This window comes from Larimichthys crocea, chromosome XV (genome assembly GCF_000972845.2).
Source record: "Larimichthys crocea isolate SSNF chromosome XV, L_crocea_2.0, whole genome shotgun sequence".
Classification (NCBI taxonomy): Eukaryota; Metazoa; Chordata; class Actinopteri; family Sciaenidae; genus Larimichthys; species Larimichthys crocea.
This window is the reverse complement of record NC_040025.1, coordinates 16,942,246-16,963,716: the sequence shown is the minus strand read 5'-3', so window position 1 is coordinate 16,963,716 and position 21,471 is coordinate 16,942,246. Positions and strand designations below refer to the sequence as shown.

General features: G+C 43.7%; 1 protein-coding gene across 1 annotated transcript; it reads left to right on the top strand.

The window, feature by feature from the left end:
• The first annotated feature begins 1,081 nt into the window (after positions 1 to 1,081).
• On the top strand, positions 1,082 to 17,645 carry fignl2 (fidgetin like 2). Its single transcript, XM_010748307.3, has 3 exons — positions 1,082 to 1,213; positions 2,744 to 2,884; positions 12,993 to 17,645. Exons 2-3 carry the CDS (start codon positions 2,860 to 2,862, stop codon positions 15,032 to 15,034), a joined length of 2,067 nt encoding a protein of 688 aa, XP_010746609.2. The 5' UTR covers positions 1,082 to 1,213; positions 2,744 to 2,859; the 3' UTR covers positions 15,035 to 17,645.
• Positions 17,646 to 21,471: the final 3,826 nt, after the last annotated feature.

Genomic DNA, 21,471 nt, shown 5'->3' with positions numbered 1-21,471 from the left:
TTGTGCTTCCCAGTTAGTTCATAAAATCCAAAATGCGCTCAGATATCTGCTGCCTGCCTCCCTCTGCTACATTTTGGCTACAGTTTAATGCAAGAGAGCAACATTGCAAAATGTTATTTATGTTAGTTATGTAAGTTGGAAAATTAATGTTACTAGGCTAGAATTTTGTGTTCACTGCAGAATCGTCTATTCCCACATGGCTTCGAGGACTAGCTCTGATAGCTGATTGCAGGTAACCTTTTGCTGAAGGAAAAGAATCGTCAGACAAGTGTAAAGTAAAAACACACACTTTATATACGTGTCTTGCATGGACGTCGGTATAAACCATTTAAAAAAATGTGAGGACAGGACTAGAGTGCTAGATCAATCACCAGGGGCTGTGCTAGCTGTCAATCTGTAAATACCTCCAAAGTGTTTTCTGTTTCCAGTTAAGTTACATACTGAAAATGTGACTTATGGCAGCTTCAGAGATGTTTGAGACATCTTTGGAGGAGCTGAGCAAAGTAACGAAAAAAGTTTTTCTGCTGTCAAGTAATTAGTTAGGTGGTGTAATTACTTTTTCATGAGTGATAAATAACGAGTAAATTGCTACATTTTTTCTTCTCATTGTCTGCCCGTGAAGTCAGAGAAGAAATAAGAGATTGTTCCTGCATGTTTTCATCACAATCTGACCACTGTTCCTTCAGCTCTTTCTTAATCCTCACAGGGCAAACCAAAACCTGGTCATTCCCCTCTAACCAAACTCTCTCTCTCTCCGCTATCCTCTGTGTCCAAGCTTCAGTATGATCGCCCTCTCTCTCTCCCTCAGAGCATGATTGGTCAGTCCCCCCACCCTCTCTGCTGCCCTCCCCTCATTCTCTCTCTCTCTCTCTCTCTCTCTCTCTCTCTCTCTCTCTCTCTACTTAAATACTTTTAGCATAAAGAGAGAGAAGGAGGGGAGGGAGTGGGGGATGGGAGATTCATGGGGGAGGGGAGCTGAGTGCTCACTCTGTTGTCACTGGCCAGAGAGAGAGAGAGAGAGAGGGAGAGAGAGAGAGAGAGGGAGGGAGAGGAGAGAGAGAGAGAGAGAGGGAGGGAGAGAGAGGAGAGAGAGAGAGCAGAGTAGTGTCCCATATGTGGGAAAAAAGCATAGCAGTGTACACACAAGTCTGGTCTGCTCCAGGGATTATCATAGTGCTTTCAGATCTGATGGAGGACATGCAGGCATGAATAGGTAAGGCTGCCTGTCTTCTACTGCATCTCTTGTCTTGATCTGCTGTCATAGCTTGCAGCTTCTCCCTGCTGTTTGACTTGGCTCCGCTGGCTGACTGAAGTTGGAAGAGGATTGAAACGGCGCTGAGTGTGTTGTAGCAGCTCTCCTTTTTGGCTGCTGACCATGAGACATTTCCCTGAGCAAACCGATCCTCCAGACTCTGCCTTCTCCTTTCAGCCTCTCTCTGAGCTGTGCAGGGACAGAGCTGTGTTTGTTTTAAGTGGAAGCTGTGGTTTGCTGCTGTAGTTTAGTCAGTTATTCTGGGCTGAGTGTTAAAAGTTGACTGTCAGTTAGAGCAGAGGGGGGTTGTACTCGGAGGCAGTGTTGTATGTGAAGCCTGTTGGTGTCCAGAGACAGCCGTGTGGTCATTGCGTAATTTCTTTTAGATATGAATGTTATAAGAGTGGTGGCAGACTAATTGTTTGTTTTTATATATACTAAGACAGATATAGATGTGCAAAAGCAATAAAAGTCATCATGTTGCTGTTAAATACTGTTAAGTACTTTCGACATACGATTGATTGTGTGATGTTGTTTGTCAATAGATATATAGAGCCTGTATATTTACAAACCATTTACATCTTTATTTGTTCATTTTTAAACTACTTTTCCTGAAGCAACTTCTAAATAAAAAATTGTGGTTTGGTGTCCACAAAATTGAAATGAATCCAAATGGGTGTTTGGAAAAATAACAAAAATTTCAGATAGTTGTTTTAATCTCATGGGTTTTCTCAGAGAGGTGCTTCATATTAGAATAAAACAATAGAAACTGAAGGATTAAACTGTCTTTAATCCGTGTGTGACTGAAATATGACATCTACAACTCCATCCAGAACAGAATGAGAAACTAGATTTCCTTTTGCCTTACCTTTGAAGATAAATATAGTCGGCTGAATTAATTATGATCTCAGTTTTCAGGTGTATTCATTTAGATAACTTGAAAAGTAAAACTTTGTCGTGGCAGGTAACATTTCTTTCCTCTGAATTTTGCTTAGGCAGCTCCAAAAGTGTTTGGTCTCCTAAGAATGCAGTCTTTATTGCCCCAGTGCACAGAGCAATGGTATGCATGAGTCTTTTTGTGAGGCAGATTTAGAAAGCCCTCTTTAGAGGCTGAACGCTGCTTCACAATCAGCTTAATGCCTGCCTATAATGAATACCCTTGTGTGCGTCAATTTGGCAGACTGTGTGCGTGTGTGTGTGTGTGGGTATGTGAGCGTGTGTGTGTGTGTGTGTGTGAGCGCAAACTGTTTTTGTTACACTGATAGGGTTCTCAGGTTGGTCAGTAATTCTATCATACTGTGGGTGAATTCTGGTCTGTGCATGTGTGTGTGTGTGTGTGTGTTTAGGTTTGTGTTGCTGTGTGAGCTTGTGTGAAAGGGTTGGTTGACATGTGAGTGTTTGTCCAGACATTGTGCAGCAGCCTGTAACTGCCTCACCTCTCTCTCTCTCTCTCTCTCTCTCTCTCTGTCTTTTCCTCTGTCTCTCTCTTAGGACTGTTCTGTCATCGGTGCGAGCTCATGCTAGTGATGGACTACAGCCGGACGGACGCTAACCTTAGCTGGCATACACAAAACAGCATTCCTCCTTACTGAGACCAGCTCCACAGAATGCTGAGTCCTATTGTCCCCTATAGTGAGTACACTACTACACACTTCTTTCTCTCTACCCTTCTGCATATCACACCGAACAGCCCTGTTTGACTCAGTTGGACTTTGACTGAATCAATGAGACTCCACTGCAAAAATAAGCAGGAGTGGACACTGTGTTCTGTGTTTTGCAAACAGAAGGAAAAATGCACAGCTAACTGTGAAAATGTGCAAGCCTCAGTACAGAAACCTGACTTTTTCCTTGACGTGCACTGTGGAAATGCTAAACCTTGGGCACTGGCCCTGTCTGAATGTTTCATCACCGGGCGGAAGACACAGTTGGGGGAAGGAAGAGGGACAGAGGGAGGTTGGAGGGCTGATGGTTTAAGCAGCAGACGCCCCTTTGGTTCTGCCAGTGTCATTTTACCAATACAACACAGGACTTTCCACCACACACGCTGCCTCCTTCCCCCCCTCTTCCCTTTCTCCCTTCAATGCTGACCTAATAATTGACGTGTCCAGTTTTGCCCCCCCCTCACTTGCACCCTCCCACCAGGTTTCATTTGGGTCCAGTGCTCCGGCTCTCCAAAACAGCATTGTTTGCCGGCCAGCATGGGGCTGCCTCAGCCTCAAGAGCCCCTTTTTCCCAGCTCTTTAACTCTCCTCAAAGGAGCTTTATCGGCATGACAGTTACAAGAAAAGAGGGAGAAATCAAACAGAACGGTTAATTTAAAAAGTATTACTTCATAATCCATCCAAAAATGGATTGCAGAGGCTGTATAAGTCAAGTGTGTGGGTGTGAGAATTTAAACTGGAAAAAACAGCCTGAATAAAGCGTCATGAGCAGATGTTTTACAGTAACCATGGCACTTTGTTTGTTTTTTTGGTAAATTTTACCCTTGAAATAGCTAATGTTTTTATACAAACACTCATCGGATAAATGGAATTTCAAATTGGTGCCAAACAAATTAGTAGTTGGCCACATGTGTTATGAAACATATCTTCTCAAAATGTCTCTTTATTGATTTAATGCCAGTTCTCCAAAAACATGTTTTGTTTGTTCCCATCAAAAGATGTTTATATCCAATGAGGCTGAGTTGCTTAAATAACACTGATGGACCATTAATTTGCAAAAACAAACATGCATGCTTGTGCTGCTTCCCATCAAAGCTTGTTTAACTAGTCCTTCCATCATCTCCCTGCACCCTGTTAGTCCATACTGACTGAAAACACTCTCCCTGCTGCTAAAGTGGACGGCACGTCCAAGAATGTCACAAACTGCTGGTGGAATATTTAGCATGCCTTCAGTGCCGGCACACTGCTGTTCCTTCATGGGAATCTTCCAGTACACTGCGTACTAGCTTTTGTGTGTGATTCGCTTTTATGATCAGGATGCACAATGCTGGTTTTCATCTGCTCTGCTCTGTAGCCTGATGGGTTTTTTCATGTACAGAGTAGCTCTGTTCTGCAGAGCTTCGGCAGGGTCGAGAACGTTTTAGAACAGCTCGCTAGTGTGCGTGTATGGAGACAGAGGGAACGTATGAGCGCACACACAAGTGTTAGGTAGTCATGTTGTTTACTCTCAGACCAGTGACACACAAACACACCCCTGTGCTCACTGGTGACACTGCAGCTCGCTGTCTTTTAGTTAAAGACCGTAGTCATGATTCTGCTGAGCAAAACTCTGACTGTGAGGGACTTTGCATATGTGCAGGACATGCGAAGACTCTCACCTCCATGTTGGAATCCCCTTTGGCGGAATATGGAGCATTCCTGCTTCCCAACGCTACTTCTGACTCCTGCTGTAGGCATTTCTGCTGCTGCACGTAGTCGGGTCCCTGTGTATGAATGCGCACATGAATAGGACAGGTACACCCACCAAAACACTGGTGTCTTGTTATCAGGACTGCTCTTGCACATCAGGTCTCAATGATTTAGATCTCACATTCAGTACATGTGGGTGTCTCATTCTGCCCTGGTGTGTCTGGCCTTGGTCCTCGTCTCCGGCCAGTCCAGAGGACTTCAAGCTGGGGTGAGTAGCCCCGGCCGGACCTGTGAGGAAACCTGAGAGAGATTCCAGGGGCCATGGATACTCCTGGAGGGATTTGGTGCAAAGAATCTGTAATCTGCACTTCAAACACACTCTTAAATCAGTCCCAGGCCGCCAACCCAGGAGTGCCCTAACTCTTGTTGCTGGGGGCCCCCGCTGGTGTAGCGATACCTTTTCTTTTAAGACTGCACACACACACACGCACACAAACACACATAGAGCAACTACACACAGGACTCCAGATCTGGCAGTTTTTATAGCTCTCCTCTGACTGACCCCTCTCCCTCTCCTTTCTCTCTCCGGCTCTGTTTTCATGTTTTGTGCAAGTGTCTTTGTGAATGACTTGGCTAAGTCATGGAGCAGTTTGTATAGAAAAAAGAAGAAGTAGATCTCATCCTGGCCACTGAAGAGGCAGGTTGGAGGGCTGCACCGGCGTCTATCCTCTATTGTAGGCAGAGTGGTATGAGTAGTGCAGTGGAGGGGCCTGTGAGGCCCTTTAGTAAACACACAGTCTGCTAAAGTGTGTGAATAAGAGCCGGGATCATTAGTGTAGGGTGTGAATGGGCTCTAATTAGCCCCCAGTGTGTTTGTGTGTGTGTGTATGTGTTTGCATGCGTCTGTGTCCACAAGAAAAGAAGGTTAGGGACCCAGGGCCCTGTGAGTCCACTGGCCCTGTGCTCTGTCTCTCTGAGGGTTCATCAGCTCATTAAGGAGACCCCCACTCCCGTTAAGGGCCCAATTAAGAAGGAAGGTGGTGAGGCTCATTTGGATGGCAACACTTCACTGGATTCCTGAGGCAGCAGAATTCAGAGCTGGACAATGAGACACAGCGTCTTTCACACCAGCACAGCTAATTAGTAAATGACTATGCTTGAGAAATAACATACTTTAATCGTTATGCCATTAGGTGTTTGTAGTGCAGTGATCATAAAATACGCCGCCGTAGAAGGAAGTGGGGCTGTTGAATATATTGAGCTTTCTCTAATTTGTGTGTGTACTAACAGAAAAAACAAATCCCAGAGCTGTCCATGTGCTGGGAGTATAATCTGGGAGCACACAGGGGCCAGGGGATTTGGACAGAAAAGAGGGAATGCAACATGCTCATTGGGAATGGGGTGGGGGGGATAAGGGAGATGGAGGAGCAGAGAAACAGTGAAAGAAGGCGATTGCAAGAAAAAGATAGAGCTGAAGAGGGGGAGATAGAGCAGAGATTGGGCGAGTGAGACAGATGGAAGGGGTGATTGGTCATCACAGAGCCTTGGGACAGCTGTTCTTTGATATATTAGTGGACACAATGACCTAAAGCCAGCCTGCAGTCACAGAAAATAGGGACCCTGTTTTTCTTGAAGGGGAGGGGGCTGGTGGACGGGGTTCTGCCATTTGTGGACGTGCGTTAGCAGGCACGGGGGATGGGGGAGTTGTTTCTAAAATTACGAGCATGAAGTGACGCATCCAGCAATTATTCCGGAGGCTTTCTAGTTTTGGAGAGTGCTGAGGAAAGGGCTGTAAATTGAGCACGCTCTCAGATGGGGATTTTTTTTTTTGCTGCACTATCATTAGCAATTCTCAACACGTTTGTCAATTAATCAATGTTTAACAAATGCCATCAAGTAGTTTGGCTTCTGCATCTATGCTCGTCCGCTCTGCAAAACAACAACTTTTAATGACACTCTGAAAATTCGTCCACCACTAATGAATTGGATATTTACCACATAGAAGCTTGTTTTATTCTGTTTATCGACTGGTTTTGAACAATAATTGTCATTTACCCTAACTATAATTTATTACAGACAAGGGCAGGATGATTTCATTATTCTGTATTCTGCATATTTTCAAAATACTTGATACAAGGCTATCGTATTGTCCTTCTCCTTTTAATAAAACCATATTAGCTGCACACGCTGACAAAAACTGTTCTGACAGCTGGCCTGAAACATTCCCAAAGGGCAGTGAAACAAAAAATAGTGTAAGTCAAACTGTCACTCTGATACATGGAGTACAGAGAGCTCTATCCACTGTAAGATATAGGGAGAGAGGGAACGACACACACAGAGGACATCCCTCAATGCCACTGCAGGAGATGGGCTCCTTCCTCCTGGGACTGGACTGGTGAGGCGTGTTTGAAAAGAGCTGCGTCTGCTCGTGCTCTGGGCAGCAGGTGTGAAAACTCCCCACCAGAGCTCCTGCACTCTTCTGTTATTACATCTTTTTAGGGCCGTGAAAGAGGGAGCAGATGAGCCAGAGGGAGTGAGAGGCAGAGTGGGAGTGCGGGATTGTGTTTCTTTTGATTGATAGCATCCCCATGACTAACACATAGATTTATAATAATTTTCCTCAGCAATGCCCAATTATGCATGTCTGATAAATTATGATCCCCGTTGTCTGGTGTGCACATTATCCCCGTCTTAAGGCGGTTTGGGAAGGGTCTCAAGAAGTGACCTTGTGCTTCCTTTAACAACTTTTTGACAATACCCCACACGATAGCAGAGCCTGTTCAGCATCTGCTGGGTAATATTGTATGAGGTAACTTTATATAGTGTAGCAGCACAGCACAGTACAACACACATAATCCACAATGTATGTAAGGAATTCATCATAGTTTTTTCATTATGTTGGTACAAGCTGTGCTAGAGCTGATAAAATGTGTATTTCATTCCAAAGTGAGAGAACATCCAGAGACAATTTACCTCTGTCTCCACCTGCCACGCTGTGAAATGTGGCCGACCTCTCAGATTGGTGTTTTTATGACAGACCAGGTAGTACGCAGCGGCAGGACGGCCACAGCCTAGTGAGAATGTCCTGCTTGATATTAGTGTCATAAATCACAGTGAACTTGAGAACAGAGGACTTAAAGGGCTTCAAGAGTGAACGACAAATCAAGATAACAAACTCTGATAAATAACAGACCGAGTGCTTCTCCCTTTGCCCACCAAACACAGTGGTGGATTGTTTAAAGCAGTTTATTGAATGGGTTTGTCTGAAATGCACAAAAGTGTTTAAAGATTCCTGAAGAAAGATATAATTTCTTCTACATATTTATGTCCAGCAAGCAGGAGTTTCATCCAATAACTCATTGATCAGCTTGCGCTTGCTGAATACATAACAACCGATGCAGTCATCGGAGCATCAAGTTTGTGATTTATCAGCACAAATATCTGTCACATTCTGCCCTACTCTCCGCTTTCTGCCTGTCATTCATCTCCAGTGCAGCTGCGTGCCTTTTTATCGTAACTCCCTCCATTTCAAGCTTTTCTCTTTAAAGTGACTGAGGCTAAAAGCAAGTCCCTGACATAGTGCCTCAACAGCCGGAGCAGCATTCTTAAAACAATCACATGCTGGAAATATTGAAAAAATTTTGTTTTTGGCCTGAAGTGAATTCACCCCCTAGAATTTTATTTACTTCCTTGTTGAACAGATAAAACAACCTTTTAGTTGTTTGGCTGCACAACAAAGTTTAAATTTCATGACTTTCAGGAACTTATGTTTTTAAGAAATTAGGAACAGAGGTTGACAGGATATAAAGATCTATGTATGTATGTGCCTCTGTGCGGAGGTGCATGTTGGTGTGTACGTAGTTTTCTTCTGGTGTGTTGGTGGGGGTAGAACTCAGCCCTGAATAGCGCCCTGATTAGATTGATCCACGGCTCTCTTGTTTACAAGCGGCCTCTTCACAATCGGCACAGTTTAATAGCATGCAGTCCCTGAAGGGTTGTTGCATCCGTGTCCATTTTGTTCCTCGGGGCTTGGAAAACAAAAGTGCCGGGAAGGGAGAAGGGAAAGCAACCTCAGGGGAGCTGTGAAAACGGCACTGGAGCCCTCTACCTCCGGGCTTCCTGCCAAGATAACGTTTCAGCTCACCCACTGATACTTCTTTTATAGGAAACCACAACACAGTCTAGAGTACTACCAGTCTTTATAGGCCAAGAGCTACTTCGGTTTCACCTAGTCAACATGAGATTCAGTGGCTTTGTAGATATTTGAGCAAATGAGGGCAGAAATCACAAATGAACCTAACATACTCCCCTGGAGCCGTAAGTGGTCTAATTTTAATTTCAGGGCCTCCTCAAAATAAAGCTGGTTTCTGCTGAAGAGAGCTGTGCCACTGTCTTCATCACGCACTCCTACAATAGGATGCAGCTCACACAGGTCCCTCAATAAATCCCAGGCTGACACAAAAGCTGTCAGTGGACTGCTGCTGAATAGATTAATAAGATTTCCATAATTAGACAGGCCCCTGACAATAGGATCCTTCAGGCTTTGTCTCAGGGCCAACTGGATTGTCCGAGCCGCGCACGTCTGCTGGACGGCCGTCCACCACAATGGCCGCACAGACAGTAAGGCGGTCAGCAGAAGAACATCTGTCTCTCCTGGGGCTGAAAACACACACGCGCACACACACACACGCAGTTGGAAGTTTAATGTGTGTACACACAAGGTTTATATCAACCTCCTTGCAGCCAAGTAAGGCCATCAGTCAATAGAGAAGCAGCCTCATCACATATTTATGTATACTTAACTTGGTCATCACAACTGATTGCTGTTCACCAGAAATTCAACAATGCGGCTTATAAATGATAAAAAAATAAAATAAATATCTTCCGAGCCCTTTGTAAATGCATCACGGGGCAGCTTTACTGATATTAACAACAGTTTCCAAAATAATTGAATGAGGACAGGAAATGCATTTTCAAATATACTGATGTGTTTGTTTTTAATCCTCTAATGTGAGTAGGACAGACTTGATGGGGGTGTGGCAGGAACGGGACATGTCGCAGCTTAAAAAATGTAGTAAAAGCAAAATGAAAACTTGCATGTGGATTACAATATTTACAAATGATATTAGCAGTCTGTGTTTTGCTTTCTAAGTTTAATTGCAATCTATCATCATCCCGCAACATATATTGACGTGAATCTAATGATTGCACTGCTACCCGCAGCATGTCCACATTGTCCTGATTTCCTGCTTCTAATCTTAGCTTTCTTGCTGCCCCTCCAGTGAATTAATCTACATGATGGCTCTGATTTAAGTAGAAGTGTAGATTAGAGCTTGCTCAGTTTATTTTGGAGTGCTACTGCTCTAAAAAACACAATCTAGCAGAAGGCAAGATCTAATTACATGGAAATGGCTAAACTGCACTGCAGCCCTGCTGTGTTCATCAGGGGTGAATGGCAGCCGATCACTCATCTAACTCACTGTGTACATACAGAGAGAATTATTGAGCATAATGTACTTTTTTTGAAAAGACTTATAGAAAGTAATTACTCTCCGGTTTCATAGTGAATTGGTTCTTCAGGTTTGGGCAGCTGGTCATTACATTGGTCAAGAGGGTAGTGTGAGAGGTCCATTCTGTATTAGTGCTACTCTAATGATGGAGTGGACAGCAGTTAGCCCGCCTCACTGAGTCCTCTAATGTCCGCCCGAGTCCGCTTAGAGAGGACGAAGCGCCTGCTGTCCACTCTTTTCCCTCCCTCCATCCCTCCTTCTTCCATCCCTCCCTCCCTGCTGCAGGTTTTATGAGCTCCCCTGGGCTCTCATCCATCTCTGTCACACACAGGCCCCATTATTGGGGCTGCTCACAAACTGGTTGGGCTGCAGATGGGAAGGGCCTGCAGGACATATATGGTTTCTGCAGGCTGGACAAAGACCTGCGAGTCAGACCACAAAAATATGTGGTCATCTGGGTGTGGACAAGACAATGTCTTCAGCATGTTTCTAAAAAATACAAGTGGACAGAGTGTGAGAATGTTGTGCTGTGGTGGGTGTGTGGGTTGGCTAAAGCTTAAAGAAGTACTTGAACTGGTCTGGCCACTGGGAACTTAAGGCAGTGGATTTGAATATGAAGGACATGATAATCCAATGGCCATCTGGTCTGCTGGTCTCATCTGACTGAATAAATAACAGGCGTAATCTGAAAACACACATGGGGAGGTTTGCAAAGCGGGTAAAGAGAGAGGCCAAAGTTTAGGAGTGAGCTAGAGAGTGGGAGAGCAGCAGCAGAATCATGGGCTGTGGATATTGAGATTTGATTTAAATGGCAATAAGAAGGCTGGCTCCACACACACGCAGACAGCCATGAATAATGAATCATCAGGCGTCCACCGAAGGAAAGGCAGCGGAGAGGCCAGTAATGACGGCTTTCGCCATATTCCTTTTTTACCTCCCTGTTTCTGGCTGGAGTAGTCCTCACCTCAGGGTAAATTGTGACAGTTCAATAATGCCAAGCTATGTGTGGAATGTCAAGCCAATGCCTCAGCAAGAAATAGAGCTAGTCTCCATGAAATATATACGATTCTATAACTATCATATTGTAATATATTTGGTAAACACAAACATGTACATGTTAAATGTGAAAATTCACAGTTAAGTCACTATAAAATGAGCTTGAGAGGGTAGCATGCAAACATTGACAATTAGCAGACTTTCTTTACATTTGGGCAAAAAAATAGTTTGAAGTAATTTCAGGAGAAATGCCAGTTCAATATCATACACGGTAAATAAGAGCCTTGCATGAGTGTGCATAGAGCGAAAACAATTCATGGGATGTAATCTCTCTTTTCGACTGCACTCTCTCCTGTTGGCTCTGCGATGTGCTCGGTGCGTAGCAGCCATGATCAATCAGGCCTCGGCCAATGCTGAAGTCAGCCAGAGGAACAGACATTCCACTTTCCCAGTGTTCCATGGGAGACTGTGCTGATGAATAGCACACTATGCTGCAATTCCAAACCCAGCCTCCCCCCCTCTCTCTCTTTCTTTCTTTTTTCTCACTCTCTCCACACCACTGTCCACACACACACACACACACACAAGCCCTCCTTCCCCCTCCCTCCCTCCATCCCTCCCTCCCTCTGTCCAGCCGGCCACTGGGCTTTTGGAGCTCTGGTGTACCGTGGGTGGGTGGATTGGTGGGTGGTAGGTGGGGGTGCAGGGCGGAGAGAGCAGGCATTCAGAGCAACATGCACGGGGAGATAACAATAGCTCCTCTGGGAGACCTGCAGATGTTAGCAGTACAGGGAATAGTAGTGGGATCTTATCGCTACTCCAATACAAGCTGGGAAACTGCAAAACAACACATCCAACCCACCGATCCGCTTTCACTCTTCTTCTTTCTGCAGCTTTCTCTTTCTTCCTCCACCTCTTCTTTACCTTCCTCTCACTTTGGGAAATTTGAGCCCCCTCTGCTCACATGCATGATGGTAACACAGAAGTAAAAGACTCCTTTTCAGACAAAAGAAAGACCATTTCTTGTCAGTGGCTACTTGGAGAGGAGGGGCTCAGACCATGTGTCACTGTGCACAGGATAGAGGGAAAAACAGTCAGAGAAGAGTGAGTGAACTTTGCACTCTATAGTTTAGTTTTTTGTTTTTTTTGCATTTAAAGCTTTGTTGTTTTGTCATACAACCCTAAAATCATTTCTGTTTCTTTCTGTTCTCACTTTATGGTTCACACTCAGTATAATTGTTCTTTTTGTATGGCTATGGTTATAGTCTCTCTCCTCATCCCTACACTCATTTTGAGTGTATCGTTATCATAAATTCTTTTGGCCACAATAATTGTGCAGTGGTGGTGACAGCCCTTGTATGCAGTAGTCCAAACAGTTTTTCTTGTACTATGTGAGAAATAAACAGGGCTACTGCGTTGAAACATAGTGAAACAGACCTCGAAACCACACTTTAAGCACTTAAAAATAAAAAATAGCTAAAAGAAGTCTTCATAAATCATAAACAAACAATTTGTATACTGAGTCTTCGGTGTCTCAGGCTTGAGTGTCAGGCTTAAAATTTAAATTTATTGAGCCATTTCACTTAGTGACCTATAATTAACATTACTTTTATATATTGGCCACTTTGGATGTATTTTGCATTGATGTAAATGCTAAAAGTGAGAATTATTATGCTCATCGGTTAACACAAATAGAAGGGGAAAGAAAAACAACCATTTTCCAGTAAAGACCCAAATGGATTCCTATTGAAACCACAAAGCTCTATAGTTCTATAGGATACAATCACTCCTACACCACCATTTTAGACCACCATCCTATTTTCTGACATGACTGTAATTACACCATAATTATAACCTGGTTTCCATGTTTGTTTCTTTCGTCAGGCCTGTTAAAGATGCACTGGAACCCAGAGCATGCCCAGTCTCTGAGCCAGTGGCCTGAGCAGCACCTGGACGTCTCCTCCACCACCTCCTCTCCGGCCCACAAGTCGGAATTCTACGCTGGCCGAAGCCGCAGCTCCTACAACTACGCCTGGGCCAATGATGACATCTCTGCTCTGACTGCCTCCAACCTGTTGAAGCGCTATGCAGAGAAGTATGCCGGTGTGTTAGACTCACCGTATGACCGGCCACCTACAGTGGGCACTTACCCAGAGCCGGGGGCCTTTGGGGCCCTCAACGGCCCGAAGACTGAGCTAGAGCCCTGGCCACTGACGCACAGCACTGATGCCTCCTATTCCCTGGTGCCCCCTGGAGGCCATGATAGCCTCTCAGGTTCAAAGGCTGTAGCCACATCTGCAGGCCCTCCGGGGGTTAGTAGTGTGTCCGTAGTGAACAGTAATCTTTCAGACTCTGGCTACAGTGGCAGCAGCTCCTGCAGTGGCTCCAACGAGTACCCTTCCAGCTACAATGGCACCTATCTTTCCTCAGGGTACTGTCCCCAACCCAGTGCAGCACTTCCCCCTGCCTCTCTCCACACTCTCCAGTCCACCCCCACTCTGGTGGCCAGCTATAGCCCTACCACACCTGTTTATAACTACCCCCCTAGCACATACCCTCCCCAGACCAGCCTTGCCCCCAGCTACAGTCACCCCTCTGCAACTTACCTGCCCTCAGGTCTACCAGCCCCTACTCCCATTCCCTCAAGACCCACAGTGGTAGGAGGCAGCTATAGTTATCAGAGCACCAACCTAGGGACACCCGAGACTGGAGGGACGTTAAAACGAAAAGCATTTGAGATGAGTGTAGAAGATGATGAGAGTGGGGATGGGTCTCGTTACAGGAAATATAGCTATGACCCCTTGAAGGCCGGGGGAAACTCACCCTACAGTGTGAATGACAAAACAGAGTGCCGGGGTAACGGCTTCAGCAGTTCAGGCAGCACAGACCCTCAAACCTTTAAGTCCACTAAGCCCTCCTCCCAGCCACTGGTGTCTCCTCAGTATGGAGCAGCAGGAGAGTACAGCCCTCCAGCAGGCATGACGGGGGAGAATGGCACAGCAGAGCAGGGTTTCATCCAACAGCAGCAGCACCGTTCCCAAGCCCACAAGCGCCCTCCATTGTGCCCTCAGACCATTGAGAGTATGAAGAGCCCAGACCCCAGACTGTTGGACCTTGTCAATGGGGAGTTACTGGACTGCAGCCCAGCACTGGGTTGGGGTGAGCTGGCCGGGCTTACTCACGTCAAGACTGCCCTGGAGGAGGACATTCTGTGGCCCGTGTTGAGGCCCAGTCCAGTGGTGCAGCCACCAAGAACCGTCCTGCTGTTTGGTCCCCGGGGAGGGGGTAAGACGACGTTGACTCGTTCTTTGGCTTCACAGATGGGGGCTTCTTTTTACCGGGTCAGTGGAGCCATGCTGGCCTCTAAAGGGAAGGCTGAGGCAGAGCACATTCTGGGGTCTCTTTTGCAAGTTGCAGGGGCACGGCAGCCATCAGTGGTGCTCCTCAGCCAAGTGGAGGCCATGGAAGAGGAAGGGCTGAGGCAGACACTGCTGACCACCCTGGAGAAAGCCCAGGTGGGGACCACAGGTCTGGTGATTCTTGTATGTGCCACTGGCAGGCCAGATCTGCTGCAAGATGCAGTTCACCGGAGCTTTGCCAAGCGGTATCACGTTGGCCTACCAGATGTAGGTATGCGCAGGCAGGTGCTGCTGCAGGCGCTGTCACCCCAGGGCTGCAGCTTGAGCGAGAGGGAGCTGAATGCCGTGCTACAGCGCACAGAGGGCTTCTCAGTGTGGGAGCTGCTTCAGATCAGCCAGCATGCACTCTCTTCAGCATCCTCCCCCACTGGGATGCATGGCCTCCCCACCTCCTCCAAACTCCCAGCCTTCACAGACTTTGAGAATGCCTTCTGCAAGGTGCGCCCACACACCACCACAAAAGAACTGGACACTTGTATAGAGTGGAGCAAGATGTATAACCACTGAGAAAGCAGCCAGTCACTGTACTCGGACTGCATCACAACCCTGTCTTTGCTTTGACATGGCAAGCCTTGGGAATGTTTTTTTTTTTTTTTTTTTTGTTATATCAGATTATGCAGCCAAAAGAGAGAGAGAAGCTCAACGATACGGCAGAGTTGTTTTACTGGCAGAAGCATGCCACGGTGTGCTGTTTTTGTTTCCGTATGAATATCCGCAATATTTTATTTTTCCCAAAGAAAAGGAAGATGAATAGGCCTTGTTGACTGGGGTAGTGTATTAGTCTTTTGGCCGATGGGAAAATCAGATTATATACTATTTGGATACTCTCAGAGATCCTGATTAGCCTTGGTCCAGGACAAAATCAATTATTTGTTGCTAGGTGACGTGGTCCAAGATTATGGATAATCAGGGTTTGAAAAATCCCCCCCTTTGACTGCTACTCTCAGGATCCTATTTATTGCCAGTCTACTTCCATGTTATCTTAATGTTGATTTAGTCATTGGATTGTCACTAATTATTCAGTATGAAGGGCTTGGGATCAGCAACATTTCAGCAAACCACAGTTTTTGACCAAAAACACGTCAAACCAAATGCATAATCAGCAGCATTGTGATATTTCTCAAAAAAAGAAAAGAAAAGAAGACTGGTTCTCAAAAAAAAATCACAATAAATTAGTTCTTCTTGCTAGCTTCTCACCAAATCAAAACAGTTAGTCCTCCTTACTGTTAAAAAAAGACTTTTATTAAATCCAAACATGCTGCTGTCCTTCACAGGAGTTCAGTAGTTAACCATGCAGTTACACTCAACATGTTTGGTTGTAGAAATACTTCACATATATTTCTCACTTAACTCACAATAGTATTATTGGTACAATTCACAGACAACTTATGTTATTATTTCTGGGTTGTTGTCTTTAACTTCAGTACTCATTTGTTTTCCGATCACACATTCCTCACCATCTGCAGTTTTCCTGAGATTCCCACTTATCGAACAAAAAGGTACCCACCTGCACACCCAGCGTTTCTGTTTTCTATTTCACTTACTCCTTTTGTTTTATTAGTGTGTAGTCTTGTTTGAAATGCTCAGGAAGAATTTCTTTACCTCAGAAATATGAAATTAAAGAATGTATGTAATCTTAGGGTCTTAGTAGAGAGCGACGCGGAGCGAGATAAAGGAGCGAGGAGGAACCTGACAGTCTTGTAACACCCACTACAGCTGGGCTTTTACCTCGGGAGAGAAACTTGAATATGCTACAAAGAGTAACATTGAATGTAATTCAGGTATTTCAAAGGATATTTGATGCCATAAATCCATGTATTATTATATATGAATATATAAATACGTTTTCTTTTCTGTTCTTTTACCCTTTATCTTTATTGTAGTTTATGGTGGAGTGATGATTGTCTTCAAGAAATGCTATGTAGAATACAGAAAATATTCCTTTTTTTGTTGGACAAACTGCTCGCAATTATCCGTGTCATGTAGTGTTTACATATCCTGTATATGCATGTCTGCAAAAGTATCATTTTTGGAAGAAATGTAAATATAACGCACACAATCATACATGTGCACTCACAGTGAACATCTGAGCACAAAACGCCATCCAAAAAGACAAAGCAAACAGAAACATAGATGCAAATAAAGTTTAAGTCATTATATGTAGCTTTCAGCAAATCCCAAAGTCTAAAAATTTACAGTTAGTGTGTACATATTGTGGATGAACCCAACATGTAGACAATCCAGACAAGTCTCTTCGTCCTTTTCCACCAGTCCTACAGCTCTGTTTTAACAAGCTGGAAAAACCTGGTCACTGTACTGCAGGTACAGAGGTCGTACGTCTTAGACTGTTGCCATGGTCCTGAGGAGGTATACACAGAATGATGTAATATTTCCTACCGCCCTTTCCTCCCCCTGTCTCTCCCTCCCTCTGTCCCTCATCATTATTTTTCTCTTTTTCTCTCTCCCCAGTGCAGTCTCATTAGATTGGATTGCCCCCTGGCCACGAGCCCCAGTGGCCATGTGGTGTTGTATCCTCTCCCCACCCACACCCCTTCCCCTTATACCGATTCCTGTGTGGAGTGTGTGGAAGTGGTCTGATTGATGTCCAGCAACCCTATATCACAGTGCAGCCGTCCCTCTCCAGCTGGTGGCTTCAGTCATGCCATACAGCCAGATCAATCAGAGTGACCCCCGCTGTATGCATACTGATCACTGTCTCAGAAAACACATTTACAAATTACAGACCAGCCTCTGCCTCAAGCGGCACGGTTTAGATAATGCTCGTGATTATTCTCATGTAATCACAGAAACAAAGTAATAACTGTGGCTTAGAGGTGCAAATAGATACAGTATTTTGATTTATGGCTTTCGCTACTCCCAACAGTTTGTCCAACAAAACAAGCTTTTATTTTTTACATGTTTTAATCTGTTATCGCGGTAACTTTGTTCTTGGTTATTGTACATTTTCTGTAACCATTTCTACCTCATTTTTGCGGCATATTGTACATGAAAGTATTTATTTCATGTCTTTTTTGATGTCTGTTTTAAAAATGATAATAATGTTCTTGAACTGTAATGGTCTACCTCAGAAAAGACTGTATTTTAAGAGAAGAGTATCACACAATATTAAACAGAATTTGTCAATATTGCATTGCGGTTATTTCTTTGTTTTTTTGTCTCTGGTTTTAGCAGTCAAGAGACTGTCACTGACCATCGATGTCTCAGTATCTGTAGCCTGGTTTGACCCGAATGTTAAGGTCACCACAGTTACTTAAACTAATTGCTAATTCGTTTAACGTAGAAACATGGGACTACATCACAAGGTTTTGGATTTGTTCATTAGCTTGAATTGACTTTAGACATTAGGTTGTAAAGTCAGCAGGTGATGTCAGTATTAAAGAAAGAAACAGGTATACAGCAGGTTCATGTGAAGGTTTGATGTTAGATTTGAAACAACTACTTTTTCAGTTATTGAGGCTGTGTGTCGCGAGTGTGTATCTGTGAGGTGAGAGATTAGGATGAAGGACAGCTGTGTGCGTATTAAAGATAAAAACAAAGACGGAGAATACTGTATGTGTTTTGTGTGTTTACGTGCACATAAGTTTGCTGGCCTGCATGTGTGTGTGTGTGTGTGTGCGTGTGTGTGTGTGTGTGTGTGTTTTTTTTTTTATCGGTGTGTTGCAGTGTCCAGAACAGCAACAGAAGCAGCACACTCCTGAGGCTCCAGGCCTAGCACCAGAGCACAGAGGTCCTTCATATCTGTCACTGTCTGTAAACAACAGCTCGTCCCAGTGGCCTGCCCTGTGCTATTCCTGGCCTTTCCTGACATATTTCAAAGAATCAAAACTAACTGAAAGAAGAAGTAAATCTGAGAAACTGCACGAACAAGTGAAAGTTTAGTCAAAGTCTGAAACAGGATGTATTACTCCACAGTTATGGATAGTGGTGTCAAAGCTGTGCTCAAAACATCTGTGACTGAATCCCAGTAGAACAGTGGTGCTGGTGGTGTTGATGACAGAGTAATTAATTGTCTAATAATGATGCATAGCTCTGTTATAAGCACAACCTTGTGCAGTGGCTGCCCTTCATCCTCTGATGAAGGATAATCGTTTCTGCAGCTGTTTGAAAATTATTTTCTAGATTTTCCTGTCACAAACTCAATAACATAATCCACAGAACAACATAACCTTGCAAAGGTAGAATGCACCATGTGGAAAACACCATGTGGAAATGTGACATTGGTATATGCAGCGACGCTTATTTATAACTTGCATAATTTCTGACTGGACACACCAGATAAAGTTTCATGTTTTTAGTTTAGTATGTTTTTACAGTCACAAATAAAATTGTAAAGGCTTTGCCTCCACACTGTGATGGCATTGCTGAAGACACTGAAACAGTAGCTCCTGCTTCTATCTATACATGTGAACATATTCTGACTTCCTGTGAGTCATTTTCCATCCAGTAAGCAACTGAAAACCAGTTTGTCCTTTTTGTCCTGACTGATTTCTGTCCTCCAGGAAGTCAATCATTTTCTTCTCCCTGCTGATTGGAGGTAATTAGGCGAGCAGAGTTTGTAATTGGATAATAAAAGATGCTAATGAGCTGCTGTCCTATTTACTCATACTTAGGCAGTGAATAGCAGAACACAGCCCTGCCACACTTTTCCTCTCAGGCAATACAGCTTTAATAAAAAGTGATATTAAGAGTGCATTTAAACAATCATTAAAATCATTATACATGTTAATTATCAGAATAGTTACCTCAATATACAACGTTGGGTTGATAATTAGTTAAGGGTATGGGAATAATTAGTGTTCTGATGCATTTTATATAATTTGATGATGTGGGTAATTCTAGGTTTTTCACATTGTAATGATGGAGGGATACAATATCACTTTGTTGTTCAGTATTTATGTTTGGTTTTGCACTGATGCCACTCAAATATCACATTTTTTACAATATTCATGTAGATCTTCTTCATGTGCTTTATTCAGAGGTTCCTTCACACAAACTTTAAGTTATTTATGGTAACAACCTTCATAAAAAAAAAAAAAAAGGTCATTCTCTGAATCTCATTTCACACAGACACAGTCCTCCTCGCTACCTTTACCGTGCTGCTGGCCTTCCATTGTCCGGGCCTTGATACTGACAAGGTTGACATCAGAGGAGAGCTCTGACACTGGGTGAGTTAGGACTGCCAGCTGTTAGCAATCAAGTCTATTTTGAAGTCAGGGACACATGGACCCCCAGGGCCAAAGCAGCAACCAGCCCAACCCCTCAACCCCCCCAACCAAGCCTACAACCTCCAAGCCCCCCTGGTACCACAGATACCTAGCACAGCTGTATTGGTTCCAGATGTTACAAAGCTGCAGTAAGGGCCCTTTACCTAAGAGGACCCTGAATATGATGACAGACCTGCAGAGTGGTAGTGCAACAAACAACAATAACGCAAACAATGAGCTAAAGGATGTTTCAACACCTAACCAGCACCTTAAAAGCTGACAAAGTTGAATCCATCAAGTAAATAAATACTCATTAAATGTCTTTAATTGAAAGTTTATACTTAATATTCTCAAATTTGTGTCCATGGAGCTGCATGCTATGACAGAGAAAGCACCATCACAACACAGGATCAATGTTGTTTAACCTTATATATTGGCTCTTTCCTGGACGGTGGTAGCTGTCATCACAAATTTTGCCTTGAATACTAAAGAGTCTAATCTTCATGGTAACAGGGACTGAGTCTGAAAAATCTGTTCAGTTCTGTCTGTGTTCTCCTTAGGTCTTTCTACTCTGTACAGAACTGAACAGATGAAAGACCTAAGGAGAGCATGCAGAAAAGATGAATCACAGTCATCAGATGAAGTCTGCAGCTTCAGGCCAAATAAATAAGATAATCTGAAATCGAGATCAAGTGAGGGAAAAATGGCACAATGGAAACTGTTCAGGTTCTTTGAAAGGAAATGATCAAATCTTTGCAGCTGCATTGTTTCTGCGTTGGACAGGTCAATCACAACTCTCAGGAAATTGGGTTTGACAAGTGGAATGTCCTGGTAAAATATCTTGGCCTGCCCCCTATCACATGACTAAAGTGTGATCACTGAATAAATAAACATTAAATAGGTTTATAAGAGAATAAACAGACTGCTGTTGAAGACCAACAGAAACAGAAGTGTCCCTGATAGCAGAAATGTCATTGATAGAAACACATGAAAGAGTTAACATGAAAGTCTTCTACACGATTAGGTTTACTTCATGTTGTCTGGTGGTCTGCAGATGATCATGAGAGATCTTGCTATAATGGCACCTAATTTCAAACAGACTATTGAACATACTGAGGCATGGTTCATGCAGGTCTATACTTCCCCCATGTGGCCAATATAAGTAACTGCAAACCCAAACTGACCAGATTGTGACATGACGTTCAGATTAGACAAATAAGGTTACAATCAGTTGATATTTTTGAGGTGTTATATATGACTGGAGATGTGGAGCATTCACAAATGGAAAACAGCATCAAATCTAATTAATGGGTTTTAAATTTACCAAGTGCAATATGACAGTAAAATAAAGTGTCACAAGTTAAAAAAATTATAAAACACAGAACACATTTTTAAAATGAATAAATAACTAAACAAATTCATTTAATTAAATAATAAATACAAATAGAACAATATGACAGCTTCAAAACCTTTGACAGCAAAGCTCCAACTGAGCAGTTACTTGTAAAAATGACCCCTGGTGGCTCCTTATGGTAAGTTTCATTCATCTCTGTATTCATCACATGGAAAGGAAATAATAAAACATGTGATACGAACCAACAGTACATGATTATTAGTATAGGTTAACGTCATAATTATTGTTTGTGTGTACATGTGAGTTCATACCATATACAGCATATAATAAACATACACTATGAATATGTCAGTGTATATGAAGTC

Bases quoted from the DNA above. Each gene is read 5' to 3' on its own strand.
- fignl2 (XM_010748307.3), top strand. From the start codon at position 2,860: ATGCTGAGTCCTATTGTCCCCTATA. The intron at 2,885-12,992 runs GTGAGTACACTA...TTCTTTCGTCAG, and splicing joins GAGTCCTATTGTCCCCTATA to GCCTGTTAAAGATGCACTGG.